The sequence below is a fragment of the Thalia democratica genome, chromosome 6 (genome assembly GCF_965202585.1).
Source record: "Thalia democratica chromosome 6, ktThaDemo2.hap1.1, whole genome shotgun sequence".
NCBI classification, from domain to species: domain Eukaryota; kingdom Metazoa; phylum Chordata; class Thaliacea; order Salpida; family Salpidae; genus Thalia; species Thalia democratica.
The window spans coordinates 18,688,072-18,715,855 of NC_139170.1; the positions used below are offsets into that span (position 1 = coordinate 18,688,072).

General features: G+C 27.1%; 1 protein-coding gene across 2 annotated transcripts; it reads right to left on the bottom strand.

Moving 5' to 3' along the window:
* Window positions 1-583: 583 nt before the first annotated feature.
* LOC145837956 (uncharacterized) lies at window positions 584-27,752 on the bottom strand. Of its 2 annotated transcripts, XM_082945455.1 has the most exons (24): window positions 27,547-27,752; window positions 26,366-26,451; window positions 24,451-24,538; window positions 23,949-23,993; window positions 22,116-22,236; window positions 21,893-21,965; window positions 20,617-20,747; window positions 20,316-20,355; window positions 20,048-20,146; window positions 19,875-19,938; window positions 19,533-19,703; window positions 19,122-19,287; window positions 18,786-18,933; window positions 18,251-18,407; window positions 17,997-18,089; window positions 17,786-17,887; window positions 17,492-17,683; window positions 16,386-16,517; window positions 16,025-16,151; window positions 15,829-15,954; window positions 10,380-10,563; window positions 1,596-1,637; window positions 749-810; window positions 584-679 (listed from the first exon to the last, which is right to left on the bottom strand). In XM_082945455.1, exons 1-23 carry the CDS (start codon window positions 27,732-27,734, stop codon window positions 776-778), a joined length of 2,610 nt encoding a protein of 869 aa, XP_082801581.1. In that variant the 5' UTR covers window positions 27,735-27,752; the 3' UTR covers window positions 584-679; window positions 749-775. The 2 variants fall into 2 exon arrangements, with proteins under 2 accessions (XP_082801581.1, XP_082801582.1); XM_082945456.1 differs by lacking the exons at window positions 584-679; window positions 749-810; window positions 1,596-1,637; window positions 10,380-10,563 and adding an exon at window positions 14,009-14,297.
* Between the last annotated feature and the right edge of the window lie 32 nt (window positions 27,753-27,784).

Below are 27,784 nucleotides of genomic sequence, written 5' to 3' on the forward strand. Positions count from 1 at the left end.
CAAATTCAGTAATAAGTTTTAGAACAAGTGTTATACCTAATATATTACTAGTGGAAAAATTTACTATATATTACTAAATAAAAATGTTCAATTTAAGTGAGCATTAAGTAAATACATTATAACCAGTAAAATTTATAATAAAACGACGTGTATTGTCGTGTTTTATTAATATTTAAAATGAAAGGCTTACACGAGTATTAAAATAAGTATAAAAATGGTATATTATTTACTAATACTTAAAATTGATACATAATCATAAACCCTAAACTCTAAATCTAAACAAATACAGTGATTGTTGATGTCTTATCCAATTAAAAAAGTTAGCACTTAAATTAAAAAAAAAATTAAGTATTTTGTTCTTGTAAGGAAGAGTGAATTGTACCTAAAATTAAATTGGTTTTATAAGTTATAGACAATATATCATGAGTAGTACATAAATTATATGAAGTAAAACAATTTAAGTATCAATTCAAGTTTTATTAAATACAACTACTCATTTAATTTTTAAGCAATATTTAAATTTTAAATGTTTTAACTTAACAATCACTTAAATTATAGATACTATAAAACCTATATCTTACTCTGTATTCAGGTAAATAACAATTTACTTAACGATACGTATTACTTCTTATAACTTTAAATAAAATAGATACACCCCGAAATTTCTTTAGTCATCTTCCTGTTGAAAATAAATATCATTTTTTGTAAATTTTTCAACGAAAGCGCAAAGTATTCTAAAGTCTCGTACCTTAACGCATCCTTTAAAACATCGATATTAAAGTGTTTCGCTACTTTGTTTCTCAAAGGAACCTGTAAAACAACAATTACAAATTTCAGTTATACAACTAATAAAAAATATTTTATAAAGGATAATTTATTCAAAAAAATGTTTTTCGAAGAAAATGCTGCCACTTGCTGAAGCAAAATCATTAGCCATCAAAAAAATTCTGAGATACTTTAATAAAATCGCTTTCTTTATAACTTAATTTTATCTTAGACCTCAATTAAGCTATATACTATTCAACATGTGACAATAACAAAATTGACCGTAAGTTACGTATCTGTAAAAAACCAGAAAAATCAACTTTGTTCCAGGTTACTTTTGAAAATTTAACAAATGAGTTCTTTTTTATTGTGTGCTAGCATTCTTGTGTACGTATTTATTTAGAAGATTGTTTTAACACACTGGTTTTAATCGTATACTTATAAGTATTTTGACGTTTAAAATGTTATTAAAGTAGATCACAATGTTGTTATGGACAAGCAATAAACTTTTTATTATTTTTTTTAATATAATAAGCAAATATTAATTAAATAAGAATACCCAAAAAATAAATAAAAATACTAAAAAAGATTGATCAAAAACTAAATGATAAATTAATGAAAACAATATAAAAATATGAACTTACTGAATAAATAATTCAAAAATAAAGAATTATTTTTCTAATTTGAAACTAGTTCAAGTTAAAAGAAAATATGATTATATTTGTATATATTATTATATTTTTATGAAAAATAAAATAAAACAATTCAGTAATAAATAAGCTGATTGCTAATTATAGTCTAGTACACAAAATTTTAGAACTAAAACTAACTTTGACTTTGTTGGAGAACCGCAATAAAATTTTTCAATGGACCTGTTGTATGTAAAATATTTATTACTATCATGAATACAATAGTATTTACTATCATGGATTTTAAAAGTAATTTTGAAGTTTTCTAAATACATGTTTATTTATATACTTTTTGTAAAACACAGAATGACATGTTACATATGTTTCACAAGCTTTAGGTGATCGTCAGATCTGTGTTTATTATATTTTATTATCCAATTCGAATATAAATTTACTGTTTATATAAAAATTTGATGATAATATCATTGGTTCTCTTCTTTTTTTAATTTACATCGATAATATTACTTTTAATACTAACATTCAAAGCGAATTAAGTCTATTTGCAGATGACGCAAAAGTATTTAGCAAGTCAGAAACTTCTTTACAAACAACATTATATAATATTCACGAATGGCTAAAAACAAGAAAAATTGATTTAAATCCAAAAAAATACCAAGTTCTAACCATCAATAAAAATAAACCCTTTTCTATTAACCTTTTAATTTATAAAACTATAATACCAGCAGTAAAAATGTTTAAAGACTTAGGAATACATATATATGAAAATCTAAAATGGAACGAACATGTAAATTATTTATATAAAATTGCTCATAATTCATATTATCAAATACTTGAAAGTTTTAAGACCAGTTCTGCTAGTATTCTTACTAAATTATTTAAAATCTACGTTGCCCTAAACTCGAACACAATACCCCAATATGGTCCCCCTATTTATAAAAATACATTATTAGGATTGAGTCTGTGCAAAGAAATATTACCCATTTTGTTTGTAATAGATGTAACATTTCAAATACCTAATATAAAAATAGATTGGTAAAGCTCAGATTGGAGTCTCTAGAGTATATAGATGGCAGTTTGACTTAATAACACTTTTTAAAAGTGTAATTGGTAAACATAAAGAATTTTTCAATCAGTTTTTTGTTTTTTCTCAGACCAATTATAATTTGAGAGGAAATGATAGAAAAATAAAATGCAAATATAATTTTAACAACAGTCAGTTGCAAAGTTCTTTTTTCTGCAGAACAATAAATATGTGAAATAGGTTACCGCAGAATGCGGTTTCGTGTTGGAGGGTGGAACATTTTCGATTAAAACTAAAATACATAGATTTAAATAATATAAACACAAGTAAAATACAGTGATTATCGATTAAAGATTCCTTTAAAGTATTAGTATCACTATGAATAATTTTTGTTCCCTACGCCTCCACCCTACAGATTATAAGTTGTTATATATAATTTTTGTAAATGTGTAATCTTTTATAGTCAATGCAATCAAGTTTTTATATGAGAATTTATTTCGTTTTGTTTTTTGTGCATACAAAATTATAATTGATCATACAGGACTACTTGTTTGTAATTTTTTACTATGTTATGTTTAGTTTTTTTATTTTCATTGAATATAATTTGTTTATTTCTTTTTTCGTGTGTATTGTTTAAGCGGCTCAGGTTTTAATGCTTGAGTCCATCTTCGCACAATAAACTCCAATAATAATAACAATAAGACGTAAAAATTTCCTAATCTTTAATATACATGTAATTGTTTACAAAGTATTAAGCCATAAAGTTCATTTATAGTTACTACCTACATAAACACTATACATAATTATACATGCTTTTTCTGTTTTTTTTCTAATGTGTGTTAATATTTTATAGACTCCGTAGATATGTTCTTAAATTTATTTGAGAGCAGTGAAACGCCGTTTGTTGAAATAAAGTTTTAGCACAAGAACATCTGTTGTATCTATTCCGATAAGCTTAGCTTATCAGGATCTCCAGGATTTAACGCCTTTTAACGTTACATCTTATATATATATATATATATATATATATATATATATATATATATATATATATATATATATATAGCATAATTGATTTATAGATCATTTTACTAAATATCGGTGTTCAAATTATATATAAGTTTTTATATTTATTCTTATTATCGTTTCAGATTGTTTATTGTTAATGAAGTATTTAAACACAAGGAGTTTTTCTTCATAAAAAAACTTTAAATTTATAATGGTTGTATTAAAGTGCCCAATTCATGGATGCAAATACAAGACTAAAAATCACCCATGTAATACAGTCTGAAGACTTCTTGACCTAATTCTGGAAGAATTCTGGGTCATCAAAAGTTATTATAATGCTAAATGCACTTCAACTGATTAGGTCAAGAGTTGACCAGGGGATCAGCAAAAAAACATGGCTTGCTTTTATTCGCACGTAGGAGCTATTCAAAACCGGGTCAAACATAAGCAGCCAAAATACAAGCATACAGCTTTTTCAATGCGCACATGACAAACTTGGCGATCTTACGATGACAAATGATCCTAGGCTGATGGCTAAGTCAGATAAATATGTGGCTAAACTGATGGAGTCAGTAGCGGTCAAAAAGTTGCAATTGGGGTCAAAACGGCAGAACTTATGAGCTTGCATCAAAAGCACGATGAACCATTTATAACATTTGCAATCCGTGTTCGCAGCAGAGCAGAAACTTGTAATTTCAAAACAGTCAGAGTGTAAATGTGGTAAGAAGAATATGGTAAGTTATACGGAAGAAAAAATAAAATACGTGATTATTGCAGTAATAAGTGACGATGATATTAGAAGAGAAGTTCTTAGCACTAAAGATATTTTATCTAGGTCATCGTTCGATATAATTTCCTTTATTGAAAGCAAAGAAATGGCTTAGCATGCAACGGAGAACTCACGTTCTGTACCAGCGGTATCTTCCTTTTAACGTCGGAATAAGCGATGCCTCAATGGGAGATAAGTCTCAGTATGTCCCTTGTCAGTGCCGTAAGAAGTTATTCTATCCATTCAAAAAAAGAATTCAGAATGTATAACCTTTCAGATACTGTTTTTCTTGTTGGCGCAAACTTTCAAAGAAAGTTAATGCTGTTCAAATGCAAATTGGTAGTTCCTTTTTTATGCAACAGGATACCCAGATATTGTCATTACATGCTAATAAGCGGATTATGTTGAACAACATTATATTTAAAAGAAAAAAATTGTCCAAAGCCAAATCCTTAGACAATCTACGTGCATCAATTAAACTTATTAAATATAGCACAAATAAGTTTATTGTGGTAAGAGCATTAGCTGATACTGGTGCACAGTCAAATCTTTGGGGACGGAAAGACTTTCAAGATGCTAGTTTTGGTAAGAATGATTTACTTCCTGTTTAATTTTACAGTAAATATTTTAGGAGTTTTCAAAGCTAGTTTTAGTGGAACATCTCCAAATGTAGGTAATCAGCTACAATGGTATAATCTATGTCAGCGACTCAGTAACTAGGTTTTTTTTTCTTTCGTATAAAACGATAGTTGACTTCCAAATTATCCTAAAGATTTTCCTACCATTGGTTCTCAGCTACCTCATCAGCATTATGTGTTCCAAATTTGAATGAAAATGATCAAAGTAAGCTGAACTCGCATGATGTAACCTATAGTTGTTCAACGAGAAGCAAAGTTCCGGAGAAAGCGCAAACGAAGGTTTACAGCATGGATTACAGTGGTACATGCGTAACAACGTACAGTCGATGAAGAAACCTATAGGAATTGATGTCAATATGCCACCAGAGATCATTGCCGAGTCGTAAAAAACAATAGGAGAAACAGGCCAAGAGACTTCCACCGAGGTGGTTACAACTTCAAACCACCCTTCAAAATTCATGTCAACAACATGCAAGGACCAGGCAACGATGCCAACAACATGCAAGGACCAGGCAACGGACACTACGGAAGGTATCTAGGTGGAAGACCCGATAAAAGACCGCAGAAAAAACACAAGCGCTTTAACTTCAAGAACAGGGATAACAAACCCAAATTGGAAAGAATTAAAGACAACTACCAACTATCTTTACCACAAAAGTTATCCGATCCACGTAGAATTCCTTTTAAAAAAAATTTGCAGATTTTTTCCATTTTGCTGGAAACAATTTTTTAGTCGTGGCGACAGATTTTCAGGCCGGACAGAAATATTCTCTACACCCAGCAGAACCTCTCAAGCAGGTTCGCATGGGTTGATTAAATGTCTTCGAGACCTATTTTCTAGGTTCTAAGGAGTTATCGAGCGATAGTGGACCGGAATTCTCGTCCAGTTCAACAAAGGAATTTTTTAAAACCTAGGATGTTACACATTGAATAGCTTTCGCTTACTACCCAAGATCAAACGGAAGAGCGGAAGTCGCTGTAAAGCAAGAAAACGACTTTTAAGGTCTAATGTGAACGAGTCAAGTAGCCTAAATAGTGATAAATTTCCGGGTGCAATGCTCAGTTGAGTAACACCAATGAAGGCGCCTGTCAAGTATCCCCAGCTAAAATTATATACGGACGTCAGCTGCAAGACAGTTTTGCATTTTTAAACAAACTAAATAAATTTTCAAATCCTGCTGTGCGTCCTTAATGGAGAGAAGCATAGAAGCTAAAAAAAGAGGCACTTCGTACAAGATTCATTAAAGATGCAAAAACGATCAATCATAACGCTAGGAAGTTGCAACCTCTGTATGTTGGCAGTGCATAATCATTGTTTACTGCATAACCAAAGCGGTGTCCATCCCTGTAAAAGGGACAGAATTGGAGTGGTTGTGCTTCCACATGATCAGTTTGTGGTGAGAGTTCACGAAAGACTGACGCGTAGCAACAGAAAGTTTTTAAGGTTGTGCAACCTAGTTCCAACATATATTGAAACGAAGGTTTTCAATGATTGGCAGAAAAATCTACCCAGCTCACCCAAGGGCAATGTACGCCATCAATATCCTGATTTTTCTGTAGAGGTTACAGAAGACTCCAATGGTGCCAATAATGAAACACGTGAGACTGACAGAGACAAATTGAGTGAGCACATTCCTACTTCTTCAGTCCCTTGGTAAGGTGCCACTTGTCTTGCGTAGCTTGAAAGATTTCAATGAGCCAAGAAAGCTTAAGAATTGAGTACTCCAAGGTAGAAGAAAGAGTGCTTTAAATGAGCTGGAGGGGATGTAGCATAATTGAACTATAGCTTATTTTACTATATATCAGTTTTCATATTATAAATGTGTGTTTATATTTATACTTATAATCGTTTCAGATGTTTCATTGTTAATAAAGTATTGAAACACAAGGAGTTCTTCTTTAATATATATATATAAAAAATATATATTGTCATAATCTATTTATGCAAAAATTTTTTACTTTCATTAGTGATTTTGTTTTGTGCTTTATTTTAAACTTGTTTTGAAGCTGATGAGTGAATAGTCACGAAACTCGAGTCCTTTGAGTTTTGCATCTTTAAATAAACTTTTTTATTAATAAAGCCCTCAAGTTGGGCTCAGTGTGAAAAATTTAATTTATTAAGTTAAATAACTAAATTCTATATATATATATATATATATATATATCTTATTGAGAAAATTCGAGTTTAAAACAGTTTTGTGAATTTTAGTTGTTTGTTTAGATCAGGGTTACCCAAAGTGGGTGATTTTAGTAAGTTGGGGGGCAATAATTAGTAAAGGGGCGAAAGGTGGCGATTTTAAAATTTCGAAACTTACACTAGATATTCTTGAGTTGCAGATGAAGAGCAAAAAAAAAAGGTCTTAGGTGTATATATAAGTAATTTTAAAACTAACAACAGATATTCTTGAGTTGCAGATGAAGAGCAAAAATTTTAAATAGTAGTTTTGTTGGAGGGGGCAAAAGCCTTTTCAATTTCTTTAAAGGGGGCAATTTAAAAAAAAATTGGGAAACTCTGGTTTAGATGGAAGATTAATTTTTGCTCTGAATATTTAATAATTACGTCATAGTCATTTGTATAACTGTTTAGCAAAGTGCAATTCATTTCGAACCTACAGCTGATGATTAAAATCTATTTTATTGATTTTATAAAACATATGTCTTGTTATTTTTAATCTTTAAATTTCTCACCAAATTATTTCAAAGTTCTTCAAGTAGGCTCTGTGGAAAGTGATTTAGTTTATATAATCACATAATTTTGTATATATACTTAACTATATAACAAACAACAGTTTTATACAGCTGTTTCATATATGAGCTATTTCAATTTCATACAATCCTCAAAGAAGCTTTAGCTTATTAGACGTGTTTTGCAGAAATCTAAAATTTTAAAAATTTTGTAATATAGTAATAATAAAGTATTTTGTGCAGTAAGTTAAGTTTGAAAATACGCTACTTTTAGTTTTGTTATTTTGTTTAAGAACTTGTGCATTTGGAAAAAGTTTTAGTAATTGCTATTAAACTTGTCGAGCACTATTGACCGAAACTTTGTTAAAACTATAAGTATTTATATAGACAGATACACACGGTTAATGTTCCTAAATTAACAGCAAGTACAAACTTTAAATTACGCCTTCAAAGTTTATTTGAATTTTAAATATAGAATATATAAATGAAGACTTTAACATTAACTGGGAAAATTAGTACGAATTAGAAATGAATTTAACTGCAAACTTCGCAATATTTGTTGTATAATAAAAAAACCAAGAGATTTCAAAAACAATTTCAAATTATCTTAAAATAAAAGAACAGAATATTTTGGTATTTGTCGAAAATTTTCGTGATACCATTTTAAATAATTTCGAACGTTTATATAAATTTAATGTGTCTATTTCTTACTGATTTATTTAATGACGTAGCAATACTTAAAGTTTTAGCTTATTTTATGTGCATTTTGAATTATGTTTTATTTTATTATTTACTTTATAAACTGAATGGTAAACTATTCTATTTACTAAGGTTGGTAAACAAATGTATCAGAAAAAAACTTAGTTTTTTATATATACTGACACCTACCATTCCTTGTAGATTGCTCTATTTACACATTTACGTAGTTTTATAAACTCATACACATATATGTTAGGTTACATATTTTTTTAAACTTAAGCAAAATTGGTAACATGGTTGCCAGTTAGTCAAAAAAGTTTTCCTGCCCATTCAAAAAAAATATTTCGAATGTACTCTTCAAAGGGTATTACATTACCATTAAACATACTTGTCCTTAGAAAAACTGACTTTTAAAATTTCTTAATTGTGTCATGAAAACTTTCTGGCTAAGTAGTAAACATTTAATATACAAACTTTATTGTAACTTATAAAACATAGCTATAATACATAAATTTATACCCATGACAAAATGGTTTATTAAAACTAAAATTTCACTTTAACACTACAGCTTACTTTGATGCTTAAGTTTGTATTAAATTACTGACTTTTTATTCTTTTTGATAATTACACGCGAATATGGTTATCGAATTTTAAATGCATCAATTTACTTATATTTATTAAACCACTCTGACTACGTGCATGTTATAAAGCTATCATTGGATACTAATAAAAATTGAACCTCAAGAGATTTAGCAGTTATTTTTTAAGGTTTTACTGAAAACAACTTTGAAGTTATTTGAAAAAAAAAAGATCATTAAACTATTTAAACATCTGCATCTTAAGTTGGCAGACTTGAGAAAGTTTTTTTGAAATTGAAGGATTTAAAATAGTGATCAACTGTATCTATAAAATTATATTCCGGTTGGATCCGAATCTTTTATTCATATTAGAATCCAACCGGATCCGTATCTCGACTTAAAATTAGTTTCCAATTGGATTCGGATCTAAAAAGTCATTATTCGGCTGGATCCGGATACTGAATCCGGTAAATCACTAATTTGAAATGCTCCAGTCCGCAAAAGACTAAATTTTTCCGAATCCGGCCCGTTGATTAAAAAACGTTGCCCACCCCTATTGTAGATGGGTTGTTTAAATTTTTATAGTAAACAAAAACTATTACTAAACAACTATGTGCTGTCTTCAAACATTTAAGTGATAAAATAAATAAAAGAATTCTTTTAATAAAACTATACTTGATATGCTTAAAACAAAGCTTTGGCTGTTTATACTTTTTAATAATTTGAAGAAATGCTTACAAAGTGAATTAGGTTGGCCCTTAAATTTTAAAAACATAAATAATTAGCTTTTTTTTTGACTTAAGAATATACAATTATATATATATCAAGATATATTTATAATAAATATTTACGTAATAAATGTGTATTTCAGTTAAAATTTATAAGTTATTTAATAACTTACTTTAATATTAATTTGTACTTAATTATAACATGTAATTACTGTTGTACGCCGTGTAACTACACAACTTTAATTAAGATCAAAAAACTAATGCTTTTTCAAGTAAAAACTGAATCTTCTTTTAATAAAAATAATAAATCATTACTAAGTGAATTTTTATCTATCATTTAATAAAACGGAGCTCTATCATTTTTTTTATAAAATTTAAAGTATTTCAAAATTGTACTTTTAAGTAAGCTTTATATAATTAAAACATAGTTAACATTAAAAAGTTTTTTTTATAGATAAAAAAGTATAACTCATAGTTATACGGGAGGTGTAATGATGCAACTGCGTAGTTATGAAGTATATGACTTCAATTCTTATTTTTTCCGTTAAATATTTACAAAAAATGCAGTAAATCTTAAAGCTATTCTAAACAATACTCTACTTATTTGTAGAAACTTATATAATGTGACACATACTGTATACTAAACAAGATATATACTAGAAATTTATAACATTTCTAAACCTTCGACAATTAAAAAATTCTAATAAAATAGCACTGACAGCGGGATTTGATCAATTACTTACCATAGAAATGTATCCACACTAACACATTCACAAACGTTTTGTAAAATGAGTTTTTATTACTGAACTTTACAACAGCATAGACATAACACGTTTACCTTTTTCGTTGTCAATATGCGGCATCAGCGATTTCACAAGGACGGAATTGAGCTGCTTCAAATCTTCCTCCCCCAGCAGACGCGACCTACCCATCTTGTGCGCGATGTTTGCCATCGTCTGGTTGGGGTTTTCCATCATCAACTTGATCACGTTCTCCCGTGTTATCGGCATGATTTTGAATTCCTGAAACAAAGAGAGTTTCATGTAATGATTCGACACTGGTTGTATACACTGCTATGTTATACTTTAGAAACATTAATAAGTCTAATGGAAATCAACTGCCTAACAAATTTGAAAAAATTAATGATATTTTAAGCTGTAAGAAATCCGTAAGTATTAAATTCACAAGGTGTACAAAAAAAACTTAGCTTTCTACCTTATTTTTTTAAACAAATGCAAACTTAGACTGATGTGTTAAGATTAAATACAGTTAAAAATAAGACGCCTCTTTTGCTGAGCTCTTACTAAGATGCAAGAACAATAAGACAAATAATTTTGACTTTATCACAAAGATGTTACATTTTTATGGACTAGTTTTAACTGACTTAATTGAACAAATAAAATTTTGGCTACCCATCGCTTTTAAAACAAACCTTACAAACTACATTAGAGACACAACTTTAGATTAACTTAAAAACAAAAAGAGTTTGAATAAGACAGAAGAATTAGCAAAGAGAAATTTTTATACTTATCGTAAAAACTATATTATATATTTTAAGAACTAATTTCTGCTAATTTAGTTTTTCAAAATTAAAATTTTGAAAACGGTTAAAGTCAATAATATTCTTTAGATGAAAAAGTATATATTAACTCATTATTTAAAATCTAAATGTTGTTTATACGTATAAAACTAACCTAATATATGGTTGCTACTCTTTGAGGAAAAAAATGCCAGCCTAAGTAACCAAAACCTAACTTGAGTAGGCCTAACCTAATTTGAGTTTATTTTTGAGCAAATTGAAAATTAATAATAATACGAGACAAAAAACAGAAAAATACAATTGAGGCAAGCTTAAATACCTAAAAAAGTCCAAATGATAATAAAAGGACATAATAAATAAACAAAAAAATCAAAGTCAAAGAAACCAGACTGAGAAACCAAAAAACACTGACAATGTAAAATATTCTAACTAGCCTGAGTTTTGCAAAGAAGTTCAAACTAGTCTGATTTTTTTAAATATTTTCAATTAGCCGGAGTTATCCTAAGTGTGGCAACTATACTTTTAATAAAAAACAACACGTCTTTGCAAAAATTAAAATATAAAATCCTATCGGCCATAACTCAAGGTAAACTTTTAAAGTACTAACAATCTACATAATAAGAATTACAAGTGAATTTTAAAAAGTTGTGTAAATTAAATTACAAAAACAATAAACTGTATTTATATAAGCTTTATACTAATTATTATTCAAAAGTTACATTTAAAATAATTTATTAATATTAACAACTATACTGCTGAAGTTTGGATGTCCTCAAAATTTATTTAACGTTGTAAAGTGTAAAGATTAAAGTGTTTCTGATTCTTTTGAAATCAAAAGTGGGGTAAAGCAGGGCTGCGTACTTGCTCCAACTCTGATTGGAATCTTTTGGCAATGATATTAAAGCATTCTCTTGGTTCCTCAACAACTGGTATTAAGCTCCATACAAGAACTGATAGACGACTTTTCAACCTTGCAAGTCTAAGAGCAAAGCGAAACCTGAAGATTGTCACAATACGTGATCTTCTATTTGATGCTGCGCTCGAGGCTCACTCTGCTTAAGACCTGCATACACTACTGAGTCAGTTTTCATCGGCATGCTCGGATTTCGGCCTTACTGTAAGTCTTAAGAAGGCTAAAGTTATAAGTCGAGGAACAGATATTTACCATCAATCAAAATAAATGGCAAGGATATTGAAAATGTAAAGTACTTTTTATACCTTGGCTGAAATGTAGCGTCAAACGCATCATTGGAGAGATATGAATAGTCGCGGTAAGGCCTCAGGCACTTCGTTTGACTGCAAGAGTTTGGGATAACCAATAGATAAGCATTCAAACTAAGGCTAACTTTTATTGTTCCTGTGTATGCAGTACTCTGCTATACGGTAGTGAAACATGGACGTTGTCTAGCGTGCAGGAGAAGAAAATTAATACTTTCACCTACGACGCTTTCGTGGCATCCTTAAAATTGCATGAAAACAAAATATCAACAACGAGGAAGTGTTCTGAGCGAATCCCAAAGTCTCTGTTGTATAGCGAGTTGGTCGTTGGCAGACGCAACCGAGGTCGTCGAAAATTACGTTTTAAGGATTTATGCAAAGGGAACGGATAAATATGCACAAAGAGACACTTTTGCACGAGAGTAAATAAATAGACTAAAAGAACGAAAATAACATGTTAAAAAAAAAGTTACCGACCGAGGGCAAGGGTTAGAGGTGACAGTGATCGAAAAAAAATTGTTAACCTTATAAAAACTATTAATCAAAAAAGCAACCAAGAGAATAAAAAGTTAAAAAAAAAAATTTTTTTTAATTAGCGATTGAGGGTAAAGGTTAGGGGTAAAAGTGATAGAAAAAAATAAAAATTAATGTAAAAAAAATATCAAAAAAATTAACCCGTGCTTTTTTCGTGCAAAAGTGACCCTTTGTGCAAAAGTGTCTTCGTGCATATTTGACCCTTCGTTCAAAAGTGTCCCTTTGTGCATATTAGACTCTTACCCGTATGGAAGTGACTTAAAGTTGCTTGCAAATAGCCGCGCCAAATGGAGTTCTACTGTACACAAAAGACTGAAAGAAAGTAAAAAGAATATTTTAAGAAACCGAAGAAGATTAACAAATGAAAGCAGAATGAACTTAATTTTATTTATTATCTGTTTGTTTTATTTATTGCATCACTGTTGTTTTTAATTTATTATTATCATTTATTTTTATTCTCGATGTACAATTACGCATAGCCGATCCCGGCTGATAGCGGGCCTTTTAATTTAGTTATTTAGATTAATAAATTTTTACTAAAAATACTATAACCTTTAATTTCTTTATACTGTAAGCACTACTACTATTGAAAGTGTAAAATTAGACTCAAACGTAATTTTAACTGTTTGTAAATATTCAGCGTTTAAAAACTTTTATTTTGTTTAAACTGGATATTATAAAGATTTTTAAAGAAAATTTCTGCTTTGTGGTGTAAGACTTATAAACTCCACCATATAAACTTTATATTTTATATTTTTATATGTATTTTCCTTATTACCAAAACTGTTTATCAAATGCACTAGATAAGTTAGAAAACATACTTTAAAAGACATGCATTTAAAGTTAGAAAACATACTCGTTCAACTTATTCATTTTATTAAATATGAATGCAAAAAGGATAGTATAATTATAAACTTTACAAGCTGTTATTTAACAAATGATAAAAATATAGTACTAACTTATATGCTTCTACACTATTAATAATTCTAAAAAGTAAACAATACAATATAATAAATTTGTTTTATTTTTTAAATTTTCAAACTAAACTTTTAATAGATAAAATTTAAAAACAATTTTTATAACTCAAAGACTATAAAATAAAACATAAGCCAAAAATTCATTATACATTTATTATTATAAGTTTGTATTAACATGCAATAGAATATTAGCTGCTTTATTTTGTTATTAAACGAAAAAACTAAAGACTTTGCTATAAAAACGTGCATTTAAAATATAGAAAAATACAAAGATTTTCAAATCAATTACAAAAACATTTAAGAAGAAAAAAAAGGGCATTTAAAGTATGAACTTATTTACAAAGTTAACCAAAACTCTTATCATGTCTTTTATAACAAAACATTAGACTGCAATGAACGAATGTCCGGAGGAACACAATACAACTTTTTACAGTTAAAGTTCTTCATATGGTCTTTTGTAGTTGCTTTTTGCACTTTCATTCTTTGTCTAAGGTGACAAAAAAACAAAATAAAAATTTAAAATATTGTAAAAAGTTTTATAAAGATTGTAATTTTTTACTCTAGTTACAGCTTATATTTCAAACTTATACTGATGATATAGAAGCATTAAAAACATATATCTCAGGTAACTTATTTTAAAAAAGATTTTTTATAACCGTAAGAACTCTTTACAGTCTTAATTAAACTTGTTTGCTTCGTAAAAAACTTTATAATGTATTCATAGTTTATAAAAACTGTTAAGCTCAAAACTGATTAAAAGAAATCATTTACTATACTTCTAATATGAATTTATTCTTTCAAGAATTTATTTTACAAACCAAGTTTCGGTCAAAGACCTCGTCAGTTCTTAATTAAATCTGATTCAAATTGATTAAGGTTTTAACTTAGTTTGTAAAATAAATTCATTATTTATCCTCTAGTAGTTGAGATCTCTTTATTTGTTTTTTTAAAACAAAAACATGTAATACTTCAAATATTTCAAAAATTTAATCTAAACTCTAAAGCTTTTACCAAAATAAAAAAAATGCACTCTAACAAATTTTCCTTGAAAATAAAATGTATAGACTTAATTGTGACATTGAAAATACACTCATTAAAATACCTAATATAAACTGACCAATTATTTCTTACTTTGTTTTTTTACTATATGAACTGATTTTACTAAAAAGTTATATAAAAATGTTTAAGTTTAAACAACTTTCTCATGATTACATTATCAAATACATTTATCAAACAATTTTTGAAAACTAAAAAATATAAGATCAAAAACTTAAAGCTACACAGTGGGCCTAAATTAGAAATAGGAAAAAAATGTCGTAAAAAATTTAAACTTGTAAATCTTTCAAAAGACAACATTTTGAATGTAATAAAATATTATGTCAATTGATTTTCTAAACTAAATATAATAAATGTTTGTAACAAAAGTTATTAGAGTTTTAACTTTACACTTACGATTTTACTTTACAAAGTAGTAGCTTTCAAAAATCTTGTTGTTGCATGCGTTTCTATTTTCTATTCAAAATAGGTTTGTTTTAAACTTTAAGGAACCAAATTATGATTTAATTTTAATTATATATATTTTTAAAAGCAGTTTAGCAGTTAGCAGATGTAAATATTAAGAAACAGTTTTGAAAGGAACACACTTAACACTTTTTAGATAAAAATTTAAAATAAGGTGTATATGCCGTACCATCATCTAAAACTGAATTTTAAAAAAATTATGTATTGTTTAAGATATGGTAAAAGGGAACTTTTGTTTATCTATTATTGTTATTATTCTTTGAAAAAAAAATACTTTTTAATAATTTTATTAAACTAAGAGCTAATTTTTTTTTCAAAGCTAAAAAAAGTAGTTTAAGAATCTTTATATTAGTATACATGTTTTTCATATTTCCAGTTGCAGGCCCACTATGAGCTAAAAAAAATAACAAGACTAAGTTTGTTTAACTTAAATACGTATTAATAAACTAGTAGATTTACTTAGTAACATAGTATCTTTTTACATTTTGAGTGCTTACCTGCTGATCTTCGTGGTGATTATTCAAATGTCTACCATTGACAGCGTTACTCGAACTAAAAGCATTTTTAATTGTAGGGTGTCTTGTCATGTTGTCTTTTGAAGACGAAGCGTTAGCAGCAACGTTCTGCAAACACATAAACAATGATCAGTACAAACTTGTTAAAAACTTAATTTATAAACAGCCCGCAACTGACGTTGGCCTTGCCTCCGACGTTGCTCCTTCTGCTCTGCTGGTTGTAGCTGTGCTGCCTGCTCATTCGTTCACGCTGTTCTTTCTTCATCTGCTTGCTCCACATCTCGTGGCATTCCTGGCGTGGTAACCTGAAAGATGTTTCATCAGTTTTAATTTTGTGTTAACTAAGGGTAAATATGTTTTATGCATTTACTGTAGCATTGGTCTCTAAAAACTGATTATGTGCTCAACATATCATGAAATTTTCTATAAAATAAATTAGTAATCATTAAGTAAAATAATCAAGGTATTTTTATCCATTTACAACTTTCACTCTAATAATCACTGATAAACTACGAAGTTCAATCAATTAAGAAACTTACTCAGGCATTTCAATTTTGGTGGGGTCTACATCAACTAGCCAGGCGCATTTGAGAGCACCTTCGGCGGAGACTCTCTTGTTGGGATCTAATGTCAACATTGCATCTAGCAAATCCAATGCTCCATGTGGAAAACTGTTAAATGTGGTTATTAATTTTGATACCTTAAAAACAAAAAAAAAACTATATACCTAAAAAGTGTTGTAACCACTACAACTTAAAAAAAAAGTTAAGTCGTCAAAATTACAATGCTTTAATACTAAATTGTTCCTGTTCCAACTATAGAAAAATAATATATAACAAATGACAAACACTGATTTATAGTAGAGAAAAAACTATTAAGTTAATACAATCATACAACATAATTCAATCACTATATAAAGATAAAATAACTTTGAAAAAATTAAAAATCAAGGCCATAGAGAAGTAAAAAAAAATTACAAGAACTTAGATTAATTCTTATTTAGCAGATTGAAGTATACAATAAAGATAATATTTATACAAACAAAATAACCAAACAAAGTTATTAGATATAGTTTGTTTTGTAAAAAGTTACAGATATGAAATATGAAAAAAAAAAATTCATAGCAAATTTTCTAAAAGTTTTAAAAAATCTATCAAAAGTTTATTTTCTTCTATATTTCTATAACAATCTAATTTAAATTTTCAGATTTTTTTTTTTCAATCATACAACTAACTACTTGATGAGGCGTATTTAATGATCTTATCACAAAAAAAACTTTTAATCATGAAAACAAATACACTTTAAGATAAATATTTGAAAAACATTTTCTAAAAGTTGTTCATTATATAATAAATTTTAGATTTGTAAAGTATTAAAATGATTGCTCAAAATATTTTGAAGGTTGTATACTTTTAGTGAAATCGTCTATGTATGCCTTCTAGAATAAATCTATTGAACTTTCCAATTTTAATCCTTTAATCACTTAAATTACTTCTAATTTGGAATTAGGTAAGCAACAAACGGTTGCTTAGTTATTAATTAGAAAACAAAAATTTAAAAAAACTTCCTCCTTCCTATAACGTTAAAAGACTTCACAAATTTCTTTACTATAGCAAAAAAAATTAAACTTATATTTTCAACTAACTATGCAAAATCTTCGCGAAGACGCCGTCTATGTCTCTGTGGTCGCAACTTTCCATAATGAGGAAGTTGGTCTACATTGGTCCAATTTTCAGGAGTCGGACTGCCACAAACCCGGCTGATGAGATCTATTTGCTCCATTTCCTTGCTACCTTTGAAGAGAGGCTCTTTCGTGAAAAGCTCTCCCACAATACATCTGTATACATACATTTTATTTAGTAATTTTTCATTGCACTTAAATGAGCTAATTAACCAAGTGACTATTGTGAGCTATTTATTAAATTTCGACTTAACTAACCCGCATGACCAGACATCTATGGTAGGACTGTAAACTTCCAGTCCAAGTAGAAGCTCTGGTGGTCGGTACCAAAGAGTAATCACTCGATTTGTGTATGGGCGACTATCAAAAGTTTTTATCATTAGAATTTTAATCAAGACAGAATCTGACTATTATAAAAAATATAGCAGTTTTTTTTTTTTTTTTAATGAAACTATGTATTCATACTTACTTTTCTTTTGCTTCATAGTAGCGAGCCAACCCAAAATCTGCAATTTTAAGCTGCCCTTTGTTGTTAAGTAGAATGTTTGAGCACTTTATATCTCTGTAAAAAGAATAATGTAACTTGTTTTTCTTTACACAAACAGGTATACTGCATTGCAAAAATTTTACAACTTTTTTTTCTTAATAAGAGGTCAATATTGAAGTAAATAGATTATTACTTAAAAACTTTAAACTTGTTTATATAATAAAGTGTTAGTATACCTGTGAAGAAATCCTTTCTTGTGTGTGTAATTGAGACCTTCTAAAAGTTGTTTTGCGAGTGATTGAATGTGATGTTCTTTAAAGTGAACAAGTTTTGATTCAATCAAACCCATCAGGTCATGATGCATATATTCAAACACCAAGTAGAATGCACACTCTGCAACAAACAACAGTGTAAAAAAATGTACAACCAACTTCTATTTAATAGTTAAATTGAAGTTGTGTTAATATGTAAAACCTTTTATTTTTTACAAATACATCTTTACTCTCAATTCTCAAACTTTAACTAAAAATACATACGTAAATCAAAACCAGCACATACTAAATTGTTACGCATACCTTTATTATAAGTGTATTATAAACTATCTTGATTTAATTGTCTCGGTCGATAAAAATTAGAAATTAAGAGACTCCTTTAACTATTTGATAGCTCAACAAACTTTTAATGCACATTGCTGAACCTTAAAATCACTGCTTGGTAAATCATCTTCTAATACTTTATTTAGTAAAAAAATTATTAAAAACAATGTATAACCTTTTTCTTTGCGGAAATCTGTAGCATTTGGCTTGTCAGTAAGCACATCCAACAAAGTTACGATATTTGGATGTCTTAGCTGTCTCAGAATTTTTACTTCACGTACTGTTGTCACCGGGAAGCCTTCCTTTTCATTCTCTAATCTCACCTGCACATAGAAATTTTGTAACAAAACACACTAGTGATATCCTTTTCATTTTTTAATAATTTTATTCCACTAAATAAACAACTTTTTTAGTTGACTTATTACACTTATAATAAAATTATAAGTACAATATACTTATACCTTACACAAATTTTAAATTTACAACTATGGTTTGTCAAATAAACACACACCTTTTTTAGAGCGCAAATAATTCCAGTTTTGAGGTGTCTAGCTTTGTAAACTTGACCAAATGTGCCTTCTCCGGCTATGTTAAGTTTTTTATATTGATCAACACAATTAACTCCCCATTGCAACTGCTTTTTAACTTGTGGGTCGTGAACTCTAGGCCCACAAAATCTACAAATATAAAAACTGTTATTCAAGTTGACGTTTTTTATTTATTTCAGATCCTTAACTAATTAAGTTTTAAAAATAAGTATACTTAAACCTTTAAATATATCTAGTAAAGGACTAAAACTTTACAAAGTAGTAATGACATTACTTTTTTTACAACAAACTCATACTGTTTAAAAAAAAAAGAGATTATATTTTCTTTAATTTGTTTAACAATTATTTAATACAATTATCATTACTGAACAAACTTTGGTCTTTTCCGTCTGATGTCAGATTTAGGTGTAGACAGAGAGGAGCGCATGCTATTGACCTTGTTGGGGCGAGACTCTGTATTGACCTGCATGATTTTTGGAAGTGGCATGTCTGATATTGTGCGCGGTTTGGCAGGAGTTTGTACTGGAGTAGTGGGCGATATTGACCTTTAAGTAAGAAAAATATCACACGTGTGTCATCAAAAGAACCAAAAATAACTTTGGTAGAGGAAAAATCTTATAATGCAAAGTGTAAACAGTATTAGACTTACATGCGTTATAAGTTCATTTATGTTCATAAGAAAAATATACATTTTTTACTTTAAAAAAAACACAAACTTTTTGATTGTAGTAATTAAAGGTTTAGGTGTGTTGGGCTCAATTTTCACACGAGGAGGTAAACCTGCAAATAAAGGTAGTGATTAAATATTTTATTTCACTTTTTTTAATTTAAACTTACATAATTCAGAACTTTTAACCATTTGGTCTGCTTATATATTTGTAATACTAACCTTTCTTTTCTTCTATTTTAGGAAGTCTACTGTTTTCTATGTTAATGGGTTTGAAATCTGCACTTGGTTCAGGTATTTCAGTTTTTATCGGTTTTTCGGCTGTGAAAAATATTAAGTAATAGTCGGAGTTTTAAGAATAATAAAAATTTTACAAAATTATTGGAAGAAAAATTTAGTCCTCGAATCTAAATAAACACCTAAATAAAAATGTTTCCTTTACATGCTTTAAAAAATATTTATCTATGAAAACATGTTGTACTAAACATACATTTTATGAACTTCTCTTGAGAACTTGAAACATCAGGTATCTGCAAAAAAAAACAATATTTAATTGCTTAAACTAAACAAAAACTAAGTCATCTTTTAAAAAGTTAAATAAATATGGTATTCATGACAAAGTATAAAGAAAAAAAAATCGCAAACGTCATAAAAAACTTATAAATACTATTTTAATACTCTTAGTTTAGCGTGTTATTAAATACTACAGACAACTTGTATTCAGTATTAACTTTTAGAATATAAGAAACTAAAGTACTTATCAGATTCAATTAAAAGAGTTAACAAAAAACCTCGGCAGGAGTTGGTTCTCCCTCAGTTGGCTCCTCCGTTGTTGGAGTCTTGTTCTTTTTCTTCCTTCTTTTTTCTTTTTCCTCTTTCTCTTTTCTTCGCCTCTTACGTTTCTTTTCTTTGCGGTCTTTATCTTACAAAACAAAAAAATTATAACTAAGCGAAAACCATAAATGAAAATAATAATTTGATATAAACAAAATTAAACTTTAAGAATTTAACTTTGTTTTTATTTACTATTTTAGTTGGCAAATCAAATATTTAACACCTAATCAAATTTTATGTAATTTTATTAGCTTTATTTAAATAACATGAACTATTAAAATACATTAATAGGTAAATTAAAATTACGAGGGTCCACTTTGTTTATTACAAGTTTATGTTATTTCGTAGAGTTTAATTTGAGCTTTCAGAAATTTTTTAACGCTTAACAAACATAAAGTAACTTATGAGAAATAAGCAATCAAGGTAGGTGAGTACAATAGGTTCCAAGTGAAAGGCGCTAACCAAAACTGCGAAAAAATACTTTTTAATTAAAAAACTATCATTTACTTCATTTTTAATTAGTCTATTTTAAAACTAACCATACCTATTACAAATATTCAAATTTTCCAAAGGAAGATTTTTTAATTCTAATAAGAAATATTATAATCAAATAACTACTCAGAACAATATAAAAATAGATAGAATTTAGTTAACTTTTTTCTGAGAAAATTGGCTGTAAAAAAACTACTGTACACACATTTTAATCAGAAAACTTTAACAAGCCTGAATGTATCCGAAAAGCTTTTTTTAATAAAAACTTAATTGTAGTAATGTTTATTTCATATAAGGACCAATGTTAATTTTTGTAAAAAAAAAGGCCTTACCCCCATACGCCCTAATACTTTTTTTGTTAAGTTTATAGCTAGTAACTTTCATCTTTACTTTCAGCTTAAACGTTGCTAACACAAGATAAAAATGTTATGCAAACATATAACCTTTCAGTACTGTATTTACCCATATAAAAATTAAAAATGTTAAACTATTTATTTAATTTATAAAATTTAAGCTGTAATCTAAGTTTTTACTTTAATTTTTGTAGAATTATTCTTGATAAAAAAATTATATGTATTAAACTAGTTTTTAGTCGATTTTATAATTCTAATTGCAACAAATATATAAAGAATCTTTCCAAAAAAGTTTTCTACCGAAATCAATTTTTGTCTTAATATTTAAGTAGCTTACATGTACATTCAATATTTCTTAAAATGTTTTTCAAACAGATATAAAACAAACCTTTCTCTTCCAATTCCTTTCTTCTTTTAGCTAATACAGCAGCTAAATCAAACACGTCTTGATTTTTTGTTTTCTAAATAAAACAAAAATAAAATTAAACAAAAAATTTATCAAGTTACGTACAAGCTAACAGGCATATTACATATTTAAGAAATATTTCAGAGATTCTATAAAAACTAAAGATTATTTGTTTCTGAAGAGTGCCAAGCATATATAAACAAACAATTCGATTGTTCGATTCTCCGTCTTCTTGATTGTGATCGAATTTAAGTCTTGAGCTTTCAGGTGTTTCTTCTTCCGAATTGTCAGAGTCAGAACTTGAACTGCTCGATTCAGATGAGTATCTGAATAATTTCTCGAAATTAATAATTGTAGTAGTTTATTAGGTTAATAATTTAATCAGTTTGCAAACCTTCAAAGTTATTGGTAGTTTGTGATATTTTGTAAGTTTTAATTAATTAAAATCAATTTATTCATCCCTACATATATATTTATTTAGTGACGTAACAATCCTTTAAGTTTTTGCTTAATTTCATGTACACTTTGACTTATGTTTAAAGGTATTATCACAATAAACAAACTGAAGATCTCTTCTGTTTAACAGAATAGTGAAACGGTATACTATCAAAATCCACCCGCGTTCAAAATCTACCAAATTTTTTTTTCTTATTTGTTAATTTATTTTATATACTTTTCGCTTTTTTTTATTTTTTTCCACTATCACCCCTAACCCTCGATCGGTAAGCAGTTCTCGAATTTGACTGGGTGGATTTTGAACGTGGTGGATTTCGAACGTGTCCCAGTGAAACAATTGTATTTGAAAACTTGTTTTATTGATATATATGTATATGTATATATATAAGTTATTGAAATGTACGATTTTGAAAATACTGGAACATATGTTTCATAAAGACAAAATAGATTGTCTTAATAAAACATATGTTCCAGTATTTTTAAAATCGTACATTTCAATAAATTATTTAAAAGCCTATCAAGTGGGCTCAGTAGAAGGTGTTCAAGTTTGAATAATAACCTTATTTATGTATATATATATATATATATATATATATATTATAAAAAAACATTTTAATTTTGGAAAAACAAAGTTTCAAAAAGTCTCATTCAACAGATGATTCAAAATATCCCGTTATAAAATGTTTTTGAGAAAGCATTAAAAAAAGTAATCGAATTTTTTTTTGTTCCGATAACTTATACTAAAACCTTTTATTCAGAAAAAACATCATATCAAAAAAGTAACTGACTTTAACAACTAACCAAAAGATAATAAAAGTTTTTAGTAATGAAATTTAAAAATATATTAAACACAAAAAATATTGGTCTAGTTATGATATGTTAAAAAAATCAACATGAATATTTTTTGGAATTTTATATTTAGTAGAAATGAACATTTAAAAAGAAAGGATTAATTTTCTCTTTAAATGTATAACATTTACTCGAACAAAAAAACTAAAAATTATAAAACTAAATCTAAATTTAGATCAAATAGACTAATTTTTTAGAAACTACGTTTGTTTATAAATTAACTTCTCAAGTACATTTCTATTGAGTTTAATTTTAACAGAAATTTTAAAAAGCTCAAATTGTTGAAAATGATATAGTAACTAAATTTTTTCAAAAAACTTTTTTAGGTATAAAACTTTTTTACACTTTTATATAATAAGTAAAACATTATTTTTCTTTGACATTTAATTATTTTTTATACTAGATTTAATAATAAAAATTAATTATGGAAACTCGTTTAAGCTTTTTTCAAAGTTATTTTTGAAAAAATTAACTCAATAAAAATACACTGGAAAAGTTATTTTTAAACATTTAGGTTTTATACTTATTTTTACTTATTATGAAGTATAATACTTAAGTGCACAAAATGAAATAGTTTATAACTGATTATAAACATTAAGATAAATTAATAATAGTGTTTCAATGCCATCAATTTACAAGTAAAAGAAAAAATATTGCCAAATGAAATATTACCAAAATTATTGATAAATAAACACTTTTTAAGTAAGTGAAAATCTAAATCTAAAATACTAACTTGCGTTTTCGTTTAGACTTTTTGCTTTTTCTGCTTGAACGTGACCTGTAAGTTCGTAAAGCAAGTTTAAATAAAAAGCTTTATTTTCTATTCTTTCATAACATTTTCAAAAATAAATATTAAATAGATAGTTATCTCAATAAATTTAAGTGATCATCATTTTAACAGAGAGCAAATATTCGCCAAGTTTTCAACTGGATTTTAATTCAATATTAAAAATGTTTCACTGAAGAACTTTTTTTACAGTGAGGCATTGTAGATTAAATAAATAAAAAAACTTGACAAAGACTTTAATTATTGCATTGGATTCTATTGTGAACTTCTCATTGAATCATTCTACTTTAAAAATGTTTAAAACACAACACAAGAATCGAGATAATCCTAAATTATTTTAACTTACTCGATAAAAATTTATTACTATAAAAAGTTTAACAAATATCAAAATATTAGTTATTTTAAAGCAAACTACTCATATCATAAAGTAAGTATTCATGGTGATCACCTGTGGTGTTTTTTCTTTCTTTTCTTACTTTTGTGCTTCGAACGATCTCTACCTTTTCTTGGCGAAGGTGATCTTCCATGTCTACTGCCTAAAAAATAATAGATACCTAATAGACAAAAAAATAAAAAAGAATATGATTAGCTTATTGATATACATGAAATAAAAACATTGTATAAAACTTATTTTAGTACAATCAATTTCTTTTTTATAACTCATAAGTTATTAAGGGCATATGAACATTTTCACTCTGATTTTTTACATTAATAACTAAGCTGACAGTTGCTTTATATTGTTTTTTTAATAACTAAAGCTACTTTTGAAATATAAGCAACATATGTTCATTGTTTAAGAGCTTGACAGGATCACTATGAAAGGTACAAACTAAAAAGAAAAAACAAATATATATATATATATATTTATTTATTTATTTAATTATATAAAAACTATAATTCAAACAGCTGTTTCACACATTGAAATGTAAAATTTCATGTGATCGTCAGTGAGTTGTAGTTTATTATAATAGTGAACAGAAATTTCGATTTTAGAATTTTTTATAGTAATTATGACGTAGTAATGGTACAGTTTATTGTACGATTAGTTGAATTTGAAATACGCTGTAAATGTTATTCTATGCTTTTTAGGAAAGTTTAAAAAGGTTATTTTGGAAAAATGTTTTACATTTCAATGTGTGAAACAGCTGTTTGAATTATAGTTTTTATATAATTAAATAAATAAATATTAAGCTCCAATTTGATTTGTCGAGCACTATCGATCATAACTTTGTATAAAACCTTTAATATATATATATATATGTATATATAACTAAAAATCTACCTCATGCAGTTTAAGTGCAATTTTTTCAAACTAAATCTAATCTTTCTAAAAATTTTTAAAACCAAGATGAATTCATTGAATTTTCAATATTATTTTTTTATTCAAAAATAGACTAAAACTAAGACTTTTTACCATTTTTGGTAGTAAATATTGTATTTTTCAATTTAGGAAAAAAACTATGACACATTTTTATAGATATTTCAATTTCTTTTAAAGATTGAAGTGTGTATCTAAGTCAAAAATAAAAAAAGTAGATAGGTTTAGTGAACTTTTAAATTTTCGACAACATTTTAGGTGATAAATTTGTGCTTAATAAGTTTGAATTGAAGAGTTTTTACAAAATAAACTATATGCGAAACGTTAACACTGATACAATTATAAACTATATAATGAATTGTAACCTACAATTCAAACTTTCGTTTATTAGCTTATGTTAACTTAAGTTTAAAAAAAAGATTAGACCTTATGCCTATGGCCTTGACTTATAGCATATTAAAAATTAAAATTGTTTAATATAAAGTATTAAAAGTATGTAAAACTTGATGAGTAATTGAAAGAGAGTTTTAAAAAATATATCCTTTTTAAACTTATTGTAGACCTGAATACATAGCTACAATCTATTTTAAAACTTATAACGTTTAAGAGTATTTCAATTCGTTATAATATAAAATGAGTGTTTAGTATAATTAGTATTTTTACGAATTGAAGTAGGCAACTTGTAACAACTATTGGAGTTTTTAAAATATTTATATAATAAATTTAAGCTATAAAAATTATTTAGTTAAAACATAATGACATTGTTAATAAACAATATCTTAGAAAAAAAAAAATAAGTCGTTTATTCCACAAAAAAACTAAATTATTAACTATCAATTAAAAGTTGTTTAAATCTCATAAAACAGTTCTTTATCAGTAAAAAAATATAATAAAATACCTAGTATCAAATACGATCTTTAAAAAAATAACTTTATATTATAACTAATTAAAGACAAAGCCATGAACCAAAAATTATTTAAAATAAACAAATAGCATTAAAACGTCAAGACTTTTATAAGTGTTTTGATTGAAAATAGAAACTAACTAGTATTATTAATATTTATATCTGAAGGTTGGTTCTGTCTAAGGTCAATATCCTTGCAAGGTAGCTTCATTGCAGGCCTTTCTTCCCTGTTATAAAAACAGAATTTAAATTACAAATTGTTACTTAAAGCATTGTATAACAAAAATGTGACTTTTAAATATATCGGGGTCATTAATTTTAATTGCTCAATTTTGATGTCATAGATTACACGTTTATAAATTTGTAGTCATTTATCAATTTTTGGTTTATTAGGTTTGGGATAGTATAAAAAGGAAATTTAAGATATATTCTAAAGGGTTGGTTAAGGATATTGATTAAAATTTTAATCTTTAGAAAATATAGTATTAGGTAAGGTTAAAAGGTAAAATTAAGGTCATTTTTTACTTGGATAAGGGCTTTGGGGGGGTCTCAACACTTTTTTTTAAATTATTAAAATTAGACATATTATGCAAGCTATAGTTCAGAATAACTATACTTTTCAAAGAATAAAAAATATTTATTAACTTTTGAGATATCGTCAGTTATGTAAAAAGTTTTCAATACAAATGTTTTTTTTTAATTTGTTGCCAATTTTCTCCTAATTTTCAAAAATTCTTTAAAAATCTATCTTATCCTTCAATTTTTAGTCAATTGAGATCAAATTTTCTGGAAATGTTCATTGCATTAATAGAAAAAAATTTATGATAAGAACTTCAAAAAATTGAAAATTAAGAATATATGACCAAAATAAAAAATAATCAATTTAATTTTTAATAAAAAAAACATATCTCTCAAAATAAAAATAAAAACCTATAATAGAAATGTTTAATATTTGGTTGAGAATAAACTGAGAAATGTTAAGAAATATTGCTTAAAAACGTAGGAGACTATAAATTTTCAATGAAATTGTTTTTCATGCCTTTTTACTTTGGTCTTTCCATGAGAAACCTATTGAGCTTTAAAACTTTGTACCCTTATATCTCATAAATTAATTTGAATTTTATAAAACGGTAAAAAGTAACTGCTAGCTCATATAAAGATCTTTAAAATAAGGTCAATATTTAAAAAAAGTGCTAAGAAAACTTGTCTGTTCTTAAAGTACAAATAAGATGGAAATAACCTAAAAATTTATTAAAACAGTTTTTTATATAAACTTTACTTAAAAACTTAACTAAGTAAACTCAAACTAAATTAAAATTTACTTCAATATATTTCTACTGAAAGAATTAGCTGGGACGTTAGAATTTCTGTAACGGCTGTCATGATACTTGTAGCTGTTACCAAGGTAATCCTGATCTCCATGCATTGGGGATCTGGTCTCCCTCATTGGACCTGAATCACTGGTTCTAAATCTATGCTCATGATTGTATTCTCTTTTATAGTCTCTCATATTTTTATTAATTCATAAAAAACTGCAAGTACATGTTTTGTTATTTCAAA